This window comes from Cygnus atratus, chromosome 2 (genome assembly GCF_013377495.2).
Source record: "Cygnus atratus isolate AKBS03 ecotype Queensland, Australia chromosome 2, CAtr_DNAZoo_HiC_assembly, whole genome shotgun sequence".
NCBI classification, from domain to species: Eukaryota; Metazoa; Chordata; class Aves; order Anseriformes; family Anatidae; genus Cygnus; species Cygnus atratus.
Window position 1 is genome coordinate 24,708,605 of NC_066363.1, and position 23,447 is coordinate 24,732,051.

General features: G+C 38.5%; 1 protein-coding gene across 2 annotated transcripts; it reads right to left on the reverse strand.

The window, feature by feature from the left end:
• Positions 1-1,340: 1,340 nt before the first annotated feature.
• On the reverse strand, positions 1,341-23,326 carry KRIT1 (KRIT1 ankyrin repeat containing). 2 transcript variants are annotated; one of them, XM_035545408.2, is made up of 18 exons: positions 23,240-23,326; positions 21,682-21,753; positions 20,617-20,746; positions 19,996-20,155; positions 18,570-18,662; positions 17,560-17,689; positions 15,357-15,600; positions 14,944-15,059; positions 14,415-14,558; positions 13,224-13,380; positions 12,848-12,955; positions 11,027-11,183; positions 8,724-8,875; positions 7,907-8,073; positions 6,155-6,242; positions 4,228-4,434; positions 3,776-3,892; positions 1,341-3,104 (listed from the first exon to the last, which is right to left on the reverse strand). In XM_035545408.2, the coding sequence occupies exons 3-18, from the start codon at positions 20,716-20,718 to the stop codon at positions 3,036-3,038; spliced, it is 2,211 nt and encodes a 736-aa protein (XP_035401301.1). In that variant the 5' UTR covers positions 20,719-20,746; positions 21,682-21,753; positions 23,240-23,326; the 3' UTR covers positions 1,341-3,035. The 2 variants fall into 2 exon arrangements, with proteins under 2 accessions (XP_035401301.1, XP_050565020.1); XM_050709063.1 differs by lacking the exon at positions 23,240-23,326 and adding an exon at positions 22,780-22,973.
• Between the last annotated feature and the right edge of the window lie 121 nt (positions 23,327-23,447).

Genomic DNA, 23,447 nt, shown 5'->3' on the forward strand with positions numbered 1-23,447 from the left:
CAACCTTTCTTTGAACACCTCTAGGGACGGTGATGCCACCACCTCCCTGGGCAACCTGTCCCAATGCCTGACTGCTCTTGCTGAGAAGAAATGTCTCCTAACTTCCAACCTGAACCTCCCCTGGCACAACTTGAGGCCATTCCCTCTAGTCTTATCACTAGTTACCTGTGAGAAGAGGCTGACACCCAGCTCCCCACAGCTTCCTTTCAGGCAGTTGTAGAGAGCAATGAGGTCTCCCCTGCGCCTCCTCTTCTCCAGACACAACAACCCCAGTTCCCTCAGCTGCTCCTCACAGGACTTGTGTTCTGTAAAAAAGGCTGGAAATGGCGACCGCTGCACTGGGAGACCACAGGGTGCTGCTCGCAGCCCCATGTCCCTCCTCACATGGTCTCAGGACAAAACAGGGGCTTGACCTGTTAGACAGCCCTTTAATTTAAGGCCGGAAACCACTCCATGGGTAATTTGAGGTTCGCAGCGATTCAGCCAACATTCAGTCATACACGTAAAGCTTCTGCACAGCAAAAGGCATCCTGGCTAGAACTGGGCCAGTCCTATCTTGCAGTGAGGCCCATACTGAAAGGGGGGGAAAAACCCAACCTGGCAGCGGGGTAGTCTAATGATTAATTATCCCGCTTGGTAAAAATGTGCCTGTTTTTCATGGTTCAAATTTGCAACTACAATTGCATCTTACTCAGCCTCGCTGGAATAATCCATCAAGTCTTTGCTTTATTGACTATACGGTTATTGATTTAAAAATGCTTGTTAGAGAAACTGTCGTAGTTAACCTAAACCTTTGTAAGCAGGAGTTATTTAATTTTTAGACTCACCATTCTTGCAGCTCTTTTTCCATTTTTTGTTTGGTATGATCCAAGGACTGTTCCTAGCAGTCTGTCTCTACATCAGATTTCTCTCTGCTGCTGTTTCACATTTCCCAGTTCTAGGCAAAAGGACAGCACTTGCCTTCCTTGTCACAGCAACCCAGTGACAACTGCTCTGTACCCAGCTGCCAGAAGCCTACCTGGACAGCATGGCTGGGGTCTCAGTCCTCAAAAACTTCCTCAGTATGCAGCATCTGCAGCCTTTGGGTTTGCCAGGACTAAGAGTTTCCAGTTTTTCCAATCAATGCCCAAGTTGTATCCAAGGTGCACAGCAAGGTGCTTTGTGTGCTTTAATTTGTAGTCACCATGGGACCCTTCCTGTGATCCTATCTCATGATCACCCTTCAAAACTTGCAAAGGTAAGCCTGTTTAAAAAAAAAAAATGTTTTGTAAAGTAATAGGACTTGCTTGGTGAGACATTTGATGGTACTTCCATGCTGGTAGCAATAATATAAAACCAACAAAGGTGACTTGTTGTAAACAATTTATTAAGTAGTAATAAATAAGAATCTTGGCAGAAAGAACTATACAGCATTAAGGCATATTAATACTGTTGTTTAATATGTGACTGTAACACACATCTTAACATTCTTCCTCTAGTTTCATAACAAAGTGCTGTGTATGGAAAAGTACTTCTGATACCAGTGTCCCGTGATAGCAAGGACGCACTATGACGGACCTAACTGTTGCATTATTTACCTTAAATAAAAGATAACCATCCGTGAAGATTTACTGTTCTTTATGACAGTGAAGTTTCAGTTTTAAAGCATAGCTTTCTAAGAAGATAACAAATGAAGTCTCCTGTTCACTTTTTTTTAGGATGTTAATTTCTTAAAATGTACTTACTAGTAGTAAGGTACTAGTAAAGGCATTATAAAACAACACAGTTCCTAACACTTGTTTTAATCTCCACTTTAAAAAACAACAAAAAAGCCACTTGTCTGTAAGTTACTTTATAAAATATTGCACACTGTTTTAGCATGCAGTTTACATGGAAGAAATAGTCAAGTGCACTTAAAACCCCAAAATGCAACTAGGATTTTTAAAGATGTGTAATGAATACTATTTTAAGGTACAACGACATGTTTCAGACTCCATAGCGTTCAACCTTACACTTAGGACCCAACATGTTAAGACCCAGTCCTAACTCTGCAAAGAGCAAGAATGCTTATAAACTGTATTGTTGCATTATAAAACTGTAATTGTTACATAAAGTATATTCATTCCTGCATCCTGCACTCCTTGTGGTTTCAAGAAACTGAAATAATTAATGAGTAGGAGAATGAGTTTAACAGAAATAACTCAGTACATCCTATATGAGCTTTTGTTACTGCATGTGTATTGCAATCCAGGGTAAGATTTATTAAACTTTCTGAAGACTTCTGAATAAGATTTATTTATAAATCTGTATCTCCCTCTCCTTCACATACAAAATTTTATATTGCACAGCAAAAGTAAAAATCCAGTTTTCCTATAACAAGCATGCTAAACATTTAATATGGCTTTTGTAGATTCAAAGTATTTCCCTTTTGACATCCTCATGCAGTATTTTAGAATAAATTTGACTACAAAGTACGAGAAAGAGTAAAAATAAAGCCAGCTATAACATTTGTCAGAAACCAAATAAAAAATAAAGAGTTTATCAAAAGTAGTTGGTCAAAGGATTCTAGGCATACTTATCAACAGTATTTTAAAAATAAAGTTTGTCTACAAATACTAAAACATATACAACCTCCTTGATGTTCCACAGAAAGACAGGAAAGGTAAATAGGTTAACTGAGACTTGCTTAATGGCACCAGCAGTCCCATAATCCTCTGGGAACAAAAGTTCCCAGATTCATTCTCGTCCAACAATCAAGAATCAAGAATGATTCTTTATTCACTCTCGTCTGACCAAAATTTACATTTTACTAGCTTTATTGGTTTACCTCAAGCTCTACAATAGCTTATATGCAAAACAAAAATATTTATAAAAATAATAGATATGTTGTATAGTTTTTTAAAAAAATAAACCATGCAGCTTCTTTATAAAGTTAAAAAAACAACTGTACAAATTGACTTTTCTATTGTGTAAAACTCATGTACATGGAAGTCTTCTGTTAGGATGAGAATTGTTTTTTTTGCTTAGCCATGAGATGCTGTTTCATAACTTTTCCATCATTCATTTCTTTCACTTGGCATTAACTGGCCATTTAATTTCATCAGAAGTTTTACGACGAGACCTGCCTGTACAAGGGCATACAATTAAATTCTAATCAGTATTTCAGATCAATGACACAAACAATACAAATATATGGCAAATGTAAGTATATAAAAATGTTAGAAATTACATCATTTTAGAAAAAAATGAAAAACAAGAACTAAGTTTTCCTTATAAATCAGAAAGTATTTTTCAAAACATTAAATCACTTCATCTCCTCTCTCCATATTCTTAAGAATCAAAAGGCAACTACTGTCAAAGTACACAAGACACTCAAAGCTGTAGTTCTGTTGCAACACATTTTAACATGACATATTATCACTAATACTATCCAATCCCAAACTCCACTAGTTTTGATAGAAAAGTTACCAGCTCTAACTCCGTGATTCTTGTCATATTTGAAATTGTCCTTAGAGTCTAAGAGATTGGGTACAAGCAACAAACACTTTCCATTATAAAAATTCTAGTCCCTAATAACTGCAGATGTATTTTTACGTATTTTGAACCCTAGAGGTTTCATGTGCTAGGAAAACAAGCAAATATTCTGAAATGTTAACAAGAGTTCTCATTTGAAAATCATTTTTGTGGGGACTTGGTTGGAGCTTCTTTTATACAGGACAAGGGTAGGCAATCTCAAAAGAGAAGTCTAGGAAAAATAATTTAACATACATACAGGATGAAAAATGACAATGCTTACCTGTTTGGTATGCACAATAAAGCTCATTTTGTTTTCCAGACTGTGTATTTGAAAACATGTATCTCCATCTCCCAACTGCCACATAAAGCAACCGTACTTTAGGCTGAGGAGTAAAGCCTACAATGAAATGCAGTGAACCGTCAGTTAGAAAATACCCTCCATACTTACAAACTGAATTTTCCTTACTTCTCCTTACTTGAGATAGGATTCTACCTAAGTGAAACAGTATGTTCCATTATCTAGTTGCAGCTTATAAAGTAGTCAAGTGGAAAAATATTAGGCTTTCTATTAGTAGTGCCTTTTGAAGACTTCAGAATCTTGGAAACGTTTACAGTCAAGTCAGATGTGAAAAGAGACTAGTAAAAAATAGTAGAAAGTAGCAAGTAGCACAGAGAATTTAAGAGAACAGAATTAAACTTAGCAGCTTTTATTGGCAGATCACTTAAGCTGACCTTTGTCTCCATGTTGAGGAGATGCAGCCCTTTCACATTGACTCCTACGTACACTTTGATGACTTTATGGCTACTTGAACTTGCTTTGGTGAATATCTGTCCGGTGAAAAAAGCTGCTCCGTAAGTAGGAATTTCCCAGCAATTCTGCAAAAACATGCGCTGAAGGTGATGCATCTCTTTGCTTACACCTTCACTGGTGCTGAGGTTCTAGAAATAGAAGAACAATGGCAATCAACAAGTCTTCCCAAATAATTGTGATTATTTGAAGAAAATCCACAGTTCAGTGGAATTCCCACTAAAGTAGTATTCCCAAAGTGCTTTCCCAGCAACCATTCTCCTGCACCTAAATTAAACCCTGGAGTCACAGAAAGGCTCAGATGCCAAAACAGACTGAGGCAGAAAGCAGGTGCCTGTATGAGCATCAAAAAATCTTAACCACAGACACCCGAGCACTGCAGGTCCCCACAATTTTCCCTCTCTCAGAAGTACACTGGACTTGTCAGGTGCTAAATACGTAAAATCCAAAAAACCCTAAGCATTCCTCATTTGAGGGTTCCAAGGCATATTCAGATGAGCAAGTACCTCCCCCAAACACAGCGTGGATTTTCTGATTTTTAAACAAAAGAAGGTACAGCTTTGTTTTCTTCAGCAGAGCCCTCACTCAGAGTGAGACGTGCTCCTGCTGTTTCCTTCTTCTTCAGTAACGTGAAACAGCCACAACAAAGGGTTGCTAGAATGCGCTCCCACCTCAGAATATACTGGTGTAAAGCACCCTAAATAGAAAAAGGGGAAATAACTTTCTGAGTTCTGAAACTAAAAAACATTTCTGAAACAAAAATTTGTCTGGGCCGCACACGAGAAGGCACAGGGCCAAGAGGGAACACAAGTCTTTAGCAATTAGGGGGCCATAATTGTGGGTGTGGTGGGTGGCACCATCCTCTTTGGTTCCACACCCTGCATTACTGTTTATCTGAATTCTACACAGCTATTTTTAAAATGTAAAATATGTGAATGTCTTTGGAGCAAAGATTGCAGCTCCTTTCCCCTTCTCTTGCACCCAAAAATAATGGCCAAAGAACAGAAGCCTAGAAAGCTGTGCTCACTCTACGTATTATCTGACAAAAGAAAGAGTAGAGAGTACTCTGCTGTGCCCTCTTCTATACCACAGGCTTAGAAAAACCATCATCACCCCCTTCTTCATCTGTATTATAAAGACAAGGAATGATCTGCTGGTTTCTGACAGAAAAGGTGTAGGCACCAGGAGAAAGTTTATGATTGAGTAACCTCATCTCAAAGAAAGCGTGGCAAGCCCTGAAAACATTCCCTGTGTGCCTCTGCAGTTTCCTGTCAGCTACTGGAAGTGATGCATGTCAGCTGGTACAATTCTCCCTGTCACAACTCACTTCCACAATTTGTTACGAAGTTCGCTAACTTAATTTTCAGGTGTGTCTGACCCAGTTTGGAATTCACAGCCCGAAGTTAGATGTCTTCTACAGAAGTAGCCCAAGTCCACATTTAAAAGTTTTGCTAAATGAACTACTCTAGTCGGTGTAGTTTGTGAATCAGTACCACTAACGTCCCTAACATACAAGTTACATTGGCACAAAGGAGTTTATGGATCTATCACTGCAAGAAGATGTGAAAATACAAATCAGCATAGATTTTCTACATGTCCACCTCAATTGGCAACATCCCCCAATGGAAAGATAACACTGAGGGTAAATGAACGGATGACAAAATTATATTTACTTTTAAGAAACAACACAGCTGTAACTGTACAAGAAGTAGAGTTTTCCAACAACCCATACTAAAAATTCAGAACATACGCGTTTCCAGCTTTATATACAAGAATTTTTGTCCATTAACTGACAATCAGTCAAATATGTGTTTAAGACAGGATTTTCTAGAATTTTACTATTTGTCCTACCTTGTATTCATGAAGTATCCTGTTTGTCCAATGAGGAGCTTTACTCTTCAGTTTAGTGATTGGCACTATGGATTTAAGATTTTCTTCACTACAAGAAAAACAAAGCAGAAAAAAGTTTTCCTTCACTAAACAAAGTAAGGATTCAGAACAACGTCTGCCAGCTTGCATCTTCAAGCCACATGCACAGAGCTAGACAGTCAGCTCCCATTCTACCTTGTCTCATCAGGTGAGAAGCTATCCTGAAATCGAAGCTAGGGCTTCCTAAAATGAAGTGCAATTCTCAGTTAATGGCAATGCAGCTGACAGAGCTTTGTGTTAACCGCTCTGTGTCACACATTATGGACATGGCAGGGGCAGGAAATGCTAGCAGCAGAACACAACTCTTACTTGATTACAGACCAGTTTGGTGGTTTCCAGTTTGGTAGCCAAAATTATATAGGGACAGTCGCTTAAACCAGAAAAATCACATAACTTGGTAAGGATGACAGCTTATAGGCACTCTTCCCTTCAGTGCTGTGGTCAGTACCAACAATAGCTAGGCCTGTTCATCTCCACATGAAAATTAAATAGCTTCACTCTCATATTATGAGCTATCTATAGAAAGTTCTGTTTTAAAAAGAGGCAACAAACACTAAAAGGAAGGCGTAAAAGCCTAGTTGGCTTTTACGCACTATTAATATAGGTTGCATCCCTGTTACACTATATTTGTCCATAACTGCACCACCAGACAAACTCTGCACAGGACAATGCATCCAGGTCACTGCTGGTTTTCTGCTCAGTGAGCTCATTCATCTAGCTTACTCTGTACAGGTACAGCCCCTATACCTAACAGAAGGCAGAGAAAGGAACGTGCAAGTGAGGCAGTACAGCCAGCCCTTTCAGAGGCAGCTCACGCTTGCATCAGTATAACTGCAGCAAAAAAATGCACCTGATTTACTGATGGTGGAGTACATAACCAAGAAAAGCAAGCCAACACAGCTCAGCTGCTGCTGTGAGTGAGAAGAGATAAGAAGTATAGTAATACTATACTTAGTAGTATAGTCCTCCCAGGACAGCACAGCTGCTGTTACGTGAATGAGTTGGGGTGGAGATGGTGGGGGGTGGAGTGAAGGTTCACACAGAAGAGCAAAATCCTGATGTGCTCAGGTACCACTGGAGGAATGTACGTGGGAGGAAAAAAACACATCCCAGAAGAGCTCAGCCACAGCTCCGCAGTCAAGTGAAGAGAAGGGGAGAGAAAAGCACCATCTGGCAGAGCCCTGCTGATGCTGTGTTTCTGACCAATTTGGTGTAGCATTTCACATGCAAACGTGAACAGAAATAACTCTCTCCATGGTCCCTCCACCCCCCCTCCAAAAGAGGGAGGAAAGCCAGTCCCAGAACTTGGTCAGTCTGGACATAGTAAGGAATTTTTTCAGCATAGTCCAGTCTCCATCCTGTCAAAACCCTTCACTCGCATGAATACTGCTATACATTTTCATATTACTGTATCTCAGCACAGACTTGCAGAATACAGAACCTCCATCCCTCTGCCTGGGACTGCAATAAGTAAAATTAGCATGTTTTTCAGACACCACGTCTAACTTCTGTTAATGCTACAAGGGTTATGTGGTCACTCTGAACTAGAGCTCAGTGATGGAGAAGAATAATAAATAATGCTATACCTAAAATTTGAGAGTTTCATAATAAGTGGAACTACCTAAAATATGTCATTGAAAAACAAAATTTGAAGTTTTAAATGCACATACTTACTTCAGAAAGCCCTGTTTATGTTTCTTGCTCTCATAATTTCCATAGACTATTTGTAGGAGCAGACTTGCCAGTGTGATCAGCTTGGCATCAGGTGATGTATAGAAACCTTTCAGTAAGTTATATCTGGCTTCATCAAAAAGAATAAGAATAGCCAATGGATCCTCAATCTGTTAAAAAAAAAAAAAAGTGGTTTCTTGGTAAAACAAAATGAGCTTAGAAACAATAAATTTCTCACTGACTCAGAAATAGAACACAAAGGTGTGATCCTGCTTGAAATGTGCCTTTTAGTAATGCTTTGTAATGGTAAAAATGACAATTATTTTCATTGACTTAATTCAAGACTTCACTGATCTAACACATTCACAAATTAAAGGTGACTCGCATACCATGCCCAATCGAAAGGTTCACAGAAATACTGATACGTATGCTCCTCCCCTGCCCCCCCCAATCCATTTTGAATATATTTGAATAATCGCACCGAAACTGACCAATTAAATATTGGATACAACACAATATGAGGAAAAGAAAGAAAACAAGGCAGGTTATTATTATGTGCATGACAAACAGAAACTGGGGCACATGGACTTACAATAAACCAAACAGTTAAGAAGGTGAGAAATTCAGAGACAGTCTGAGTGGATGTTGAGCAGGCATAGCACAGAACTTGAAGACAAACTCTTACAGAAAAGGGAAGGAGAGGAGAGATCTGGTTTAAGTAAGTATGGAAATTACTACAGTCACTGAACACACTGAGCGTTGATGTTCGAGGTGTCCTGATTCAGGCCATGGTATCATGCTATCACTTCTATGTGCAGACCTTTTTTTCTATTTCCAGTGGAAGTCTCACGTCTCTTCTCAGGAAAAGCTGTGAAGTTTCCCTCTGAGGATCCAGATTTGTCAGTTCAGTGAATATTTCAGGCCAGTCTCGAATATGCTGCAAAGGCTTGTGATATGGCTTCAGTTGGAGGCCTAGAAAATACCAGGTTTTTGTTTATAAATAAACAAAACCAATAACCCAGCATATACATATATGGATGATTAAATGCTGTGCCAAAAACAGAGTATCTGAAACTGAGGACTCAATAACAGTTTTTCCATGCTTTCTAAACTGCTATATATAAAAGGCTTTCAAAATACGTATTTATTGACAAAACTCTTGGCGTATACTTAACAAAAGCACTAATGATGAACCTTTGTTGTTTTCAGCTTCCCAAGAGTGAACTTGTATTTAAAAACCTAATGGAATACCAAGATGGACCATAAAACCACAAGTAAAGGGAATCCAGAAAGCAAGCAGACATATTAAATAAATCACAATAATTATTATGGGACAAAGTCCAAAAGTCTGATTTTGACGGAAAAATACAGATACAGCTTATCTTGCAAACATACTTGCTATTTTTGGAGATATAATCCATAAACCTTTCACTACAGACATTCTTTTTTTAAATCTGTGAAATATCAGGCTACAATAATTCAAATTTACATGTTCTCTCATCTGTATCAGATATGAGAAATAAATGCAGAGCTTCCAGCTACAGTCCTTCTATATACAGCAGTCCATACCTTCAGCTGTGCTCATTCACTTGTCCTGCCTGTCTTTGTGATTACTGTTTGGCTGTTTTCTAGTAGCAAGAAACCAGAACTGTATTTGTTTTATCTTCACTGCCCTAACTTCTACGTTGTGACATTTCACATTATATGTAAAAATTCAAAGGACCTATTATAGTGGAACATGTTTTCACTGAGGATAATCTATTCACTCAACTTATCCCCCCTACATTCAAACACAGAAAAACATTATCCATCCTGTGTAGAAGGAGACTATGTGGTCTTTACAATTGCATACAACAAACTGCAAGAAATATATTTTTAAAACTCGTCATTAGTTGTTTAAAGGATTATATATCAGAAGCTGATTCATTTTGAAACTTAGGCTAAACACCTACAGAATTACTTCTTTGTAAACAAACAATATATCAGCAAACATTTCCCCTCAAATGCAAGGGTAGTACTTCTATGATTTAAGTAAAACATGATATACATGCTTAGAAAAGGCAGCAAGACTTAAATACTCAAACGCTTCTTCCCTGTCTACAGCAGAGGGACTGGACTAGATGATCTTTAAAGGTCCCTTCCAACCCAAACCATTCTCTGATTCTATGATCCTTTCTGTTCCAGGTATTACATTCAAATGCGGGTTACAGTAGCCAGACTGCATACAACAACAATGCTTATAGATTTTTTAAAAAGTAACAATGCAACAGTGCTAAAGCAGTAGAATAATGACATCAGCAAATATAAGTTTGAACACAAGGCTTCTGTATTAACAGTACCGTCAACACGGTATCCCACTGGACCTGAACTGTGTTTTGTAAATACCGTTATAATGTGTCTCACAGCTATATTGTTGCAGCAGTACGGTTTTCCATGTTTTCTAATAAAATACAATCACAGTCATTGACTTTTTTTGTAGCTCTATTCATCTTTGGCCATGTATCTCAAACTACAACTATAATATGCTTTTTATTAGATTGGTAGGAAGAACTACATGCATCCAATTTCATAAACTCTAGGAAGAAAAATACCGCTAACACAGGGATAAGTTAGCAGCATGGACTACAACAGCGAAGGTGCCATATAAGAGAAAGGCGATCTGGAACGGGCTCATCTTCCAAGATGAAATACATTTTAGGTGCCACAGTGACAGAGTCAGACCTACTGGAGATAGACAAAATGATGAGTAAAATGAAGAAGTTCTCTGTAGCTCTGAAAGCACAGTTTGGAGACATCAGGCTGTAAAGGCTAGGAGCTGATCTACTGCAGGAAAGCTTAAGCAGAGGAAACAGAAAATTGTGTCTCACTCCTTAAGCAAAATATATAAAGGATGACACCAGTAAGGATCACAGAGTTTCCAGCAGGGGCAAAGCATGTTAACAGACAGCCTAGATATAAATTAATCCCTAAACACGGTTTTTAAGAAACCGATACAGAGTATTACAAAACTGTCAGAGACCATGTTTCCTATTTTCTTAGGAAAATACTCATTTTTTTTTAAAGGCAAACAAACAAAAAACCTATGATAAACTCTCAAGTATAACTAACTTCCTTGTCACTTACTGAGGTTCTCAGAACAGATCCAGATGGTGAAGTATTGCTGAGTTTCTTGAGACAAACGCATCCCTTCCATTATCTGCTGTACAGTGGTGTTGTTTCCGTGTTTCAGCTCAACAGAGCGGTATGACCCATCCATACGATAAATCCGCGCCTTTTCATACTACATAAACAAACAACATTATGTTTAATTCTTTAACATAAACTTGTAAAAATTACTTCTGTTGGTGCTTGACACTGTTGAGAAAAATGACACTGCACAACTTCTTCATACTTTTGTTTAAGAAAACTGTATGTTTCATGTCCCATGCAACTTCTTATAATGTGTTTTTTTTTACCACAGTAACTACAAGATAGGTTCTACTGATATTTTGAGGAGTTTGCTTCTGTTTAACTCAAAGGCAAGCAAGAACTTAAAGTCTGGGCTCGAACTCTTACAAGAAAAGGGATTTGAGCTCAACTGCCTAGGCATATCTTGAGATGACTACCTCACTATTACCGGCATGATATGAATTATTCTCACCAACAGTCTAATCCAAAAAACGTTAATTTTTCAGGAGGAAAGCACTATCCTTTACACAGACCCCAGCACAATAAGAATACAATCTCGCTAAGACCTTTTAGCCCTTCAATAATATTACTAATAATAAATCATTTTCCCCTTTCAGAATTCCTATAGCTTTCAATGATTTACGTGTGGGCGCAGTGTGCTTTCTGAGAGACTTAAACTTGCATCAGGTGCTTAAAGCATATTGATATATATACACACACAAGTCATACCAAGTAATGAAACATCTTGTATTCATCTCTCCAACAAGTTCAGTGTTCCAGCTTCTTGGATAAAATGTTGCAAGAATTTGCTATTTCCTCTCCTCAAACCTATTCAGTCCTCCAGAACTGAGACATAAATCCTAAAAACTTACTCAAGAAGATTAATGCCTTTGAAAATGACAAATGACTGAAAATGAGGCCAGAATGTAAAGCATCAGTCTATTCTGACTGCAATAGATACCATGAATCCTATTGCAGTAATTTTTTTTTAATTGTAATGTATTAATTCAATAGCAGTAAGGGATGACACAGTATCACCTATTATGCTCTGAAATCCTGAAATCTACTAAAAGTGTGTGCATTAGTCTTTCAGAGTCATTAGACACACGGTTCCCACTTGATCAACTACATAATAACACCCTTAGAATAAAGGTGGTCAATTCATTAATTATTTTGGAACGTAAACTTTCACTCGTATAGAGTAAAATGAAGTTACCTTAAAACATCTTCAAAAATTTTCAAGAGGTTTACTGTCACCTACTTACAGAGATAAAAATTAAATCTCAAGTCAAAGGAAAGAAACAAGTGCTGTTAAATCATTTGGCTAACTTTAAATCTACTTTAAGATGACAGGAATTGCATTGTAAATTTTATTTACTCTCCCAGCTAGAACTCCATTGAGTGCTGAGGAAGCCTGCACTGACTAAGCAATGTAAAGCCTATTTTGTAGAAGTCTACATTTAAGCAGCTGAGTGTCCCTGTTTATCAGCACGTAAGTTGATAAGGCATAAAGAAAAATAATGGTTGTATCATCAAAAGTAGACATGGGATCAATAGTTGATGTGATGCTCCTACAAAGAAATGAAATAATCACATTTAAAGTCTTACAAGCCATAAATATTCACAGAAGGAATTAAAGAGACAAAATACTAGTTTGTCAATATTTACGCTAACAATCTAAGTTTCCAGTAACGGCTACAAGTGGGCCTAGCTCTTCCACAAGCCTATGTGTAAATTAAATATAAACTTTAAACTATTTAGAAAATAAATGCATACAGGTTTATTTATGGCTTCCTTCAGCAGTTTTGCAGTTTCTTCCCATTCATTTTGTTTGTTCTCTTCACAGACGTTCAGTGGAGACCTTCCTTGTTGATCAGTAATGTGCTACAAACAAACAGAAACATGAAAATACTTTGTTTTGACTGGAGATGAGTAAACACATATTTTCAAGATTATCAAGATCCTCGATCCTAGGGTTTAACATTTAATTGATATAGAATGGGAAAAGCAGAACTGATGAAAAATATTTAACCATTTTTTTTGGCAATCTCTCAGTGGGATCACACATTGTGATCTGGACACAAAGTATTTCACATGCACAACCTAGAAAGGGGATGTTAAACTGCTATTTCTGTACACAAACAGAACTTACTCTGTCAATTTCTGGATGATTCAGTAAAATTTGTACTATTTCAGCATGCCCACCTCCAGCAGCAAAATGCAGAGGAGAGCTAAGCTGGCCATTCAAAAGGTTTGGATTGCATTTCCCTTTCTCCAACAGCATCCGAGTGGCTTCAACTTTTCCATACCTGCAGACAGATTAAAAACAGAACAGACACAAGTGTAAAGAACAATCTTTTTCGGATACTCCTAAATATGAAAAAGTACATTGCCATGCTCAGGAGTTTAACTCTGCAATGACACCAAAGACAGGGGAACTTTAATAAATCTGTGGAAACTAGCATCAGTTCTACACTTATTTGGTACAGTCTAGTAACTGTTTATTGGATTCATTACAGACACACCCAACCTTGCTTTAAATGAAATTTGGGTAGCTGTTGCAATGCAGTCACGCCAAAAACAGGACTCAGCCTTGCCCACAAAAAAATCTTTGTGAGAATCACATTAAAGCTTCTGACTGTCATGCAGATGTCTCCTGAGAACACCTAAACCTCACACTGGTAATTGGTAAATCTGGTGTATGCTGTTCATGTAAATTTTCTGAGAAACACTAAAAGTCAAATAAGGTTTTTGTTTGTTTTCAAACAACCAAGGTTGATGTTCATATTCTTCAGGTCATCAGACACTATTATAAATACAGAAGACTAACTTGCCTAAAGACAAAACAAAAGCATTTGTACAACAACTGACAAAAGCTCTGAAGGAATTATAGACTAAAATCATCACAGAATTAGACAAGCATCTGGAGATCACCTAAGTCAGCTTCCTGCTCAAAGCATGACCGTCACCAACACTTGCTATTGCTGTATAAAACTACTTGCAGCCTTTAACCAGTAAAGACTGCAAAAGTTACCACACTAAACCAGACCCAGCAATTAAAACAGGTGCTTCAGGACAGCTATAGGAACAATAGATGTGTGTTTGATGATATGGTATCCATACCTGGTCTCTGAAACCATTCAGATAGCAATTATCTCCAAACCTGAAGCAGTATTTCTCTTCAAAAGGTTAACACTAATATTTATTAGAGTCAACTATAAAAATCTAGTTTTTTTGTTTCTCATTTTTGAGTCTGCATGATGAATTACACGGATACTTAGTGCTAAAATATTGTTACAGCAAGAATGCACTTCATTTGCAAAAATACACTGAACTGACTCACCAGCATGCATAGTGGATAGGTGCCCAGTGGTCACTGTCTAACTGATTAACAGAAAACTTTTTATCCAGAAGGTGGCTTAGTAAATCAGAATCGCCTTCACAAGCACTGCGATGAAGAGGGAAATCATCTACCCACTGGTGTTCCCTATTAAATTAAAGGGAAAGCAGAAGGAAAACACAGTTCAGTAATATTTCAATGACTAACTCAGGACAAACTTCAAATCTACAGCTCATCCAGCTAAAATGTGTCAGTATTTGTACAACTACTATTTTAGTCACGCAGTAGCCAAGCCGCAGCTGTATTCATTATGCTAAGAAATGCTTCCCTAATGTTTGTAATTTAAAACTTCCTTGACCCATCCTTTAATTGTTGTGTTTCAGTACTTAGAGACTTCAAATAGATTTTTTTAAATTGGCGTTTGTACAGTGAAGCCTTAAAGAGAACATCATTCTGACTGAGTCTACCAAGTACTACTGTAATTTAATAAAGCAAAATTATCTATTAAAGAAAAAGAAACGTAAGGTAATACTTGTCCTCTGTGACACTGCTCATGCTACGTTGCCACTTTTCTCTTTTAGGAATCTGAATTTTTGAATAGTCTGGGGCTCCAAGGCCAAAGTATGGATTTATTACCACTTTGTCAACCTGTGAAGACATAATTTAAAGACAACTGAAAAAAAAAAGTCTTACTGAAATTTGGTTAAACAATCCCCCATCCAACCCAAGTATTCTCCTGGAACCAAATTTATGATAGTGACATTTTATAACTAAAGAGACTCATGTTCAAGTGTGTGGATTTTAAAACCTATTTGGCAGTAAGTGTGCAACAAAGAAATCTGATCATCTTAAAACATAAAGCATGCTCATATAAAATAATTGAACGAGCTGAAAATGAAAATGTACATATGTTTCACAAACATAAAATGAAAATACCATACTTACCCTATTGGTATATTGAAGGTCAGACCCAAACAAGGGATTATAGATACACATATCTGCTTTCTCCAATGCCAACATTTTACTTTTTATTTCCAAGGCAGTATAACCCATGTGTAATGAGCTCTCTGTTTGACCAGGTTCTATAGCATAGGCAGGGTTTATTACATTTGTTTTAATTCTCTCAAGAGGAGATGGTCTGAATAAAGCTGGGATGGAATGAGACTGCGTATGCCGTTCATCCAGCCACCTGCAGAAGAGAATGAGCAAGTAATTCATTTTCAGGTAGAAAAGAAATATTTTGGTCATGCCTGCCCGTTATCTTGTTTGATTAAGGGTTGTATGTATGATAACCACATATTAAAAAAAAAATTAATTATAATGTGCACAGAATTTTATCGCACTAAATTACTCCCCCCAAATTATTTTTTTAACAGAATATAGTTAAGCAAACGTGTTTGCTCAAACACGTTTCCGGCAGATGCAACCTCTCAAAGAAAAGGAAATTAAGATCTACAGTAAAGGTAGCAAAGGTTATAGCCAAAACACTTAACCACACCAACAAGTTATCGTTTCATTTGCTCTCAATTCATCAGTGTTACTACTCTCAGCATACTCATTTTGAAACTTAAAGCAATTTGTTTAAAGTGTGAGCTGAAGTTTCAGTATGTACGCAGACTTAAGCTTCCTTTGATAGCTTAGAAACTGCTAATTCTCTTTCATGTAGGGTACCACCTGCTTTTTCACATAGCTTTGCTGAAGATTATTCTGTTTTAAGTGGACTCCTGCTGACAATATAGAAGGGCTTTGGGGCCATGTGGAACAGGACACATTTTAAATAAAGGTCTAAAGTCAGGTTTGCATTTAGGTTTCCACACATTCTTTCTCAAAAGCTTGAAATAAACTCATACTTCGCTAGAATACAATAAATTCTTTTTAGTGATTTATCGCAGAAATGTAGAAGAAATACACACTTTGGAATGAAAGATCCACTGACAGGATCATTTGGTCTTACCTGTCCCAGAACCATGTCTGAGAATGTGGCTTGCAGTTCAGGGCACACTGTTAGGCCTGGATTTTTAAGTCCCAGATCCAATCTATCATGTGCTGCAAAAGCTATGCTCCTTTCACATACTCACAGTCCTGCTGCAAGGAAGGACTTAAAAATTGTGGTCGTTGGGCTCTAAACACCCTCTTGCCTATCTGAGGGTATTTTCAGGTAATTTCAGTTGATAGATTAATTTGAAAGGTTCAAACTACCATATTAAAGTGTTATTTCAGACTACCTCCATAGAGAATAATCAATATAAACTCTTTTCTATTATACTTCCCAAGTTTCTCTAACAGCTGTAAGGCTGGTGATGCATTTTAAGCAGAGCTTAGAATCTGAAGGCATAAATTAACAAATAAATATAAAATCTGGCATAATGGTATACACAGAAATACTAATGAACTGCACAAAAACTACACACAGAACCTTGCCAGGCAGTAGCCTGTAATTATTATTATTATATTTTTTTTTTTGCATTAGCCAAGAGCTTCACCTAACTTTATTTATGTGTGGCACAAAAAGGTGCTCATAGACATGATGTTTTCCTATTTCCTATTAAAGGCCTCATTAGCCTACAGTTCAAAAGACTTACTTCTGCTAATAAGTTCACACATAAGTATGTCTGGTATTTCTTTGTTACGGGTACATTAAATATAAAAAACCTGCTCACATGTTCAAGTTTCAAACTCCTATAAATCTGGCTAAACAACTAATCACCTTTCTAAAACTTAATTCACTACTGCAAATATACTTGTGTGGCTGGGAGAGATACACTTCAGCGTTTCTAAAGGCAAATCTAAATGGTATAAAATTAATACGATATTTCCACTGCAGTCTTGCAAATACTTATCGATAACATTTACAGAAGATTAAATATTAGTATTTTATGTGATTTTATAAAACATTCATTATAAGCAAGGACTTCCAAGAAGCCACTTGATTTAAACAAGCACACCATTTCTCAGTTTACAAAAACATTTTCGAAAAAGATTTAGAAATCTGTTGTCATGGTTTTAGATTCTGATAAACATGAAGAAAGCAACCTGATATAACTATGATTTTCTTTTTATTCACAAGAATGATGTAAAAATTATTTGCGACATCTCCAAATTTTCTTCTCTTCTATTTTACTGTACTTTTATTTATGGCATTTCTTACTTGTCCAAGGCAATTAACATTCTTGCAGTAAGTGTAGCAAAGTGGGTGCTGGATTCACTGCAGACCCTCATGATGTCTTGTAAACAGTAGAACACGGGACATCCCGGACTGTATGCATATTTTGTATTATCTGAAAAGGAAACATACTCTGAAGACTCAAAGAAAACAATCTTGTTTTCCCTTCTGCACCTTTTGTAGTTACATGTTCCCAACCAACTGAGAGTAGCTGAACTTTTCCCATACAATAATCGATAGAAATTACATACAATCCTTACATAACAATTTACAACTCAACAGACTAGCCTTAAAAACCTTAATGTGTTCAGTTACTACACCATCACTGTGATCAGCTTCATTAAATTAATATTTAACATATGCTGTTGCCAGAAAAAAAGAATAGGCCTTAGGAACTGAAGAAGTATTCGATGCTATTGGTAACTCCACAATGGTATTTATTTATTTGATAGTTTTTATCCTTAAGGCCTATCACAAAAACAAAAAAGGAGCTTCACCAAAGGCACACAGACACTTATGTCAGGCTTGTTTTTAAAAACTTTCCCGACAAGCAGTTTACTTAGCCTTCTAAAGAACTTCTTCACCATTCCACATCAAACAAAACTGCTTACAGAATTCACTAAGCATTCTTCTCTGAGTAAACACCACTGAACTGAATAGTCTGGATGTCTTATTCGCAATTGCATTCAGCAAGTTTAAAGGAGGTGATTACAGTTCAAAACATATGCATTAAGTTAACAAACACAGCTTAAATCCATAAGTGAAAGTGTGCTATAGTTACAGAAATAAATGCAATCCATTAAAAACACGTTTTTCCCATGCCTTTATGTAACATTTTCAAGTTTTAAAGTGTTCAGACAGAGGTTTCCATGCAAATCTAGCTTTTCAATGTTTAAATACAAAACAGACATACAGTGTATTCATAAGAATTCTTAAATCCTCAACTGAACTTCTACTAAAACAAATGCAACTTCAGAAATTATGTTTAGTGTTACCTTTCACGACGGTTGGAACGATGTAAAGTGACGCCTCCTGGCCTGTCTTCTCTCCGTCAAGAGGAAACTTCTTCATTAACACTACACGCTTCCCTAGTACAGTATTAAAAAACAAACAAAACCCAATTAATTGATCAAGAAAACAAAACAATCCAGAGTTGCCTAACAGCATGCTTACCAGACCCATCCTTCCTAATTTCTAGGAAGAAAAAAATCACTTATTATTAGCTATAATCTAAAGCAAGGTTAGAAAATCTAAATAAATACACAAAACAAAGAACATAAATATGTATATACTCATTAGCCTGAAAAATGACAGACTGTACACCTTGTTTCACAGTAACTTTTCTACGCCTCTAATTATTCAGGTAGCATTCAGCCCCTTAACCACTTATCTTTAAGTTAAATAAGATTCTTTCTGAAATGGGAAAGTGCAGCTGCATGCGATATTTCAGGTTAGGATGATTCGTGTAGTGGTAGGACAGTATTTTCTGTGTTATCCTCCCTTCCGCCCTTACAGAATCTAGCATTTTGTTTGCTTTTCTGACTGCAGTTGCATATTTTAGCAGAGGCTACACTGAACTGTGCATATTAATGCATGGTTCCTGAATCAATTAAAAACTCTCCAAACTATGTAAAAAACGGACAGCTTTTGCTTTTGCTAGGCATCCCTCAATGTGTATTAACGCTCTTAAGTTATTTCACGTTTCCTGCTTCACTACCTTTGTTAAGTCCATCCAACTCCACCTATTGCCACCTACAACATTTCACCGTGCAACCAGTTTTTCCAAATTGTTAGCACTATATTTATTGTCTTGTCTGCACTGACAACCTTTCCAGTGTAACCTGACTTACTAAACAGAGATGAGGTACACAGCAAAAAAAAAAAAAAAAAAGAGTGCTTTAGTCAGTATAGTTTATACCAACCTGGAAATTAAATAAGCTGACTAAACCAATTTTTGTCAGCACAAATGCAAGGTCACTTGCTGGACCAGCTATGTCACAGTAATAAAAACGAAAACATACCAATCAAATTATAATCATAACTGATACGGTTATGCCACGTTTCTTCACGTAGATATTGCATCTCTTATACAATACTGGCATCAGATCAGACCAAGGTTAAAAAAGCTACTTCAATCTGCTTTGCCACAAGTTTAGCCATAAATCTCAATTTGAGGTGAAGTAGTAGAACAAACAGGCAAAGTTTCACTTAAGAATCGTTTAGTAAGCATTTTATGGACTTGGAAGGTAACGGGAAACAATGGTAAATGAAAGGTTTTAGCTGTGCGGTGGTTTTTGACGTAACTCAAAACGTACCTTCTTTTTTTTAATTTCATGCTCTTGTACGACCTCCCTACGCCCATTTAAATTTTAAACTATTTTATAGAGCTATCTACAATAAATCAGACTAGAATATTTTTACCTTTAATACCCTGATTGGCTGGTGATATTGGTTTGGTGGCTTCTAATACGTAATCCAAGATGCTCTGGGTTATCTCAGTGCTCCCCTGCAGTTTAGTTTCCAGCAAAACTTTCTTTCTTTTTTTCTTTTGACCTTCAATGGGAACTTCGAGCAGTAAAATCTTTCAAACAGTAATGAAACAAAAGGGGTTTAAGCACAACTTACACAAGTATAGAACAACTGGGTGGGTTTTTTTGTTTTGTTTTGTTTGTTTTAGATTTATCACATCATAGTAAAAGCACTAACCAAATTCATTAAGTATTGAATCTGGTGGAGCAGGATAGTGAAGTCAGAATGACCTCCAAAACAATAAGGTTAAAGATAAAAAGACAAGGCTGCTCCCTTGTATTAAGCAGCCTACAGGGTGAAAGGCCCTGATGTGAAATGAAAGACAAGGAAATTACACAACCGTAAAGTGCTCAAATAGTCTAATGAGGGTGCGACACACAGTAGGTATGTGACATGCACGTATGTTATTTAAGCAATCTTACTGTCAGATTTTCTTTTCTGCTGTATTATTAGGTATTTATTATTACACATTATTTTTAAAATGTTAATAAAGAAAAAATCTTAAAGTTTTACTTCATAGGATTTAGCTCGATATTCCCGAGAGTTCAAGCTAGCAGTATTTTTTGGACGAATCACAGCAACATATGCATCTCCAATGTTTTCTGGGTTTCCCATCTCTCCTCCTGCTTTTTTAATCTTATCCCTGGAAATAATGAATAAACAGGAAGTAAAGATTCAGTTGATATTAAAAACAAATCCAACAGCACTCTAAACACCAGTATGCAGTGATTATGTCCACTGATTCTTTGTGTTATTCATTTATTATTTGTTTTCTCTTTAGCTAGAGAAATACCAATGGTTACTATACTTCTGCTTACTGTTCATGAAATAATATCATAGACAAAAATAAGAGAATGGGGAAAATCTTACATTACATAGATTTTATATGAATAATCTTGTTCTCTAAACCACATTTACAGTAAACATTTTTCCAATTTGTAAATAACTCTTCACATTTTGCAAGCCAGACATAAGGCCAAAGAATTTTAAGACACTGAAAACAAAAACTGTTTTAAAGTTACAAGCATGGTAATTCACAAAAGGTGCTGTCACAACGTACTATATTTCTATCAGTTACACAGGGATTTCAGGAAAAACCCTTGAACTCTTTCCTTTTATTTCTCCCAATATGAGGTAAAATAGTCTTGACTACAGTCCAAGTAACAGAGCTGATAAAAATAAGCTATAATATGGATTTTTTTTCCTTTAGCAGGATTGTAAGCTGAGCCACAATCCATTCAAACACAGCTTCTTGAAGCAATACGTCTTCAGTTTTAGCAAAAAGTGAACAGAGGTCTCAAATTTGATTTAATACAAAATTTTGCTTACGCTTCAATTCAACCTAAAGTGACAACTCCTGTAATTACAAAATCTTACGAAAATGACTGGGAAAGCCTCTTAGGGCTAACAAAATCACTTCATAGATCAGATTCAAGAGAGCCTGTTATGTCTGGCCATGAGCACTTTTCAGATGATCATTTTCTTAATTTGCATGTGAACCTCCTTTCAGTCCACATGCTATTTGCAGATTAATCTTTTCACAAGGATTTTTAACATTACTGTTTATATCTTCTTCACCTTTTCTAGGAGAAACAGAGGTCTTCAGATTCCCATGCCTTTAGTCCAATATTTCTGCTGGGATCAGACTACCTGAAAATATATTGAAAACATACATAAACAACAGCACACACACTTTCACCTTCAGTTAAGACAACTGCATTAGTTTGCTGATGTTACAGTGGCACTTGAGTTTATCAGGAAAGAAGTACCTAAATACGGATTGGCATTGCAGTAGCTTCCAGAAACATTAAATAAGCAATGCACTAACTCGTGAGATTTAAAGGAACAAGAAACACCCATCCCTTGCAGGCAGCTGGGCAAGGCATGGTGTCTGGGTGTCCTTACATGCACTGGAGTACGTTGGGTTTGGGTCATAAGCGTGGGGAGAGGGAACCTGTGTGGCCCGGGCTGGGCCACCCAGGTGGCTGGTGTGTGGGCAACAGGCGGATTTGCTCGCAAGGAGGCTGCTCTGAGCTCAATCGAGAATGAGGACGATGATTTTGGGAAACGAATAGCTCTGAGAGCTGCCACGTGACTTCAGAAAACAAAAACGGAGGGTGAAGATGGAGGATATGACAACAGAAACTTTCAGAAGACACCACCAGTGACTTAATCCTAACCAGACCATGACGGCTGTAATGCATACGTGTCCCAGCAGATGTGGGCCCTGAAGAACATGCTCCGACCAGATCCCTCCAGGGCTGCTGGCCCTTCCCCACTCCCTCACACCCCTGCTGAAGTGTGCTTCACTCATCTGACCTGCCAAAGGAAGAGGCCCAATGTGCACCCCTGAGGTGGTTTCTACCAAGCTGCAAAGAGGTAACTGAAGCTGCACTTCCTCTCCCACATGAATCACAGAATCATTAAGGTTGGCAAAGACCTCCAAGATCATCTGGTCCAACCATCCCCCTACCACCAATGTCACTAAACCGTGTCCCTAAGCACCACGTCCAACCCTTCCTTGAACACCCCCGGGGACAGTGACTCCACCACCTCCCTGGGCAACCCGTCCCAATGCCTGACTGCTCTTGCTGAGAAGAAATGTCTCCTCATTTCCAACCTGAACCTCCCCTGACACAACTTGAGGCCATTCCCTCTAGTCCTGTCACTAATTACCTGTGAGAAGAGGCTGAACCCCAGCTCCCCACAGCTTCCTTTCAGGCAGTTGTAGAGAGCAATGAGGTCTCCCCTGAGCCTCCTCTTCTCCAGACACAACACCCCCAGTTCCCTCAGCCACTCCTCACAGGACTTGTGCCCCAGGCCCCTCACCAGCAGTTGGGCACGAAGCAGCACACGACATGACCGCTCCTGCTCCGGGCAGCACCCTCCCCTTCCCTCCCCTCAGCACCCCGGGCTCTGTGGCAGGGCCGTGCCCCCGCCTTCCTCCGCGCCGGCAGCCCCGCGCCCCGCTCCCGCCCTCGGCCTCCTCCGCCCGGCTCCCGGGCAGCGCCCCGCGGCCGGGGCCGCCCCAAACTTCCCAGCTCCTCCCCGGCCGAGCCCCGGGCCCCTCCAGAGGCCACCCCGAAGCGGAGATCCCTCGGGGGGACCCCTGGGCCCCGCTCGCTCCCTCCCTTGCCTTCCTCGGTGCCGCCGGCGGCCGCCTCCCCCGGCGCATCCTCGCTGGGCGCCGCAGACGCGCCCCGCCGCGCTCCGCCCCGGCTCCTCCCCGCTCCTCCTTCCCTTCCTTCCCTCCCTTCCCTTCCCCGGCCCGGCGGATCCGCTTCCCGTCGGAGCCCCGCGGGCCCCGGCCGCCCATGAGTTTCCGGGTCGGCGGCCTGAAGGGT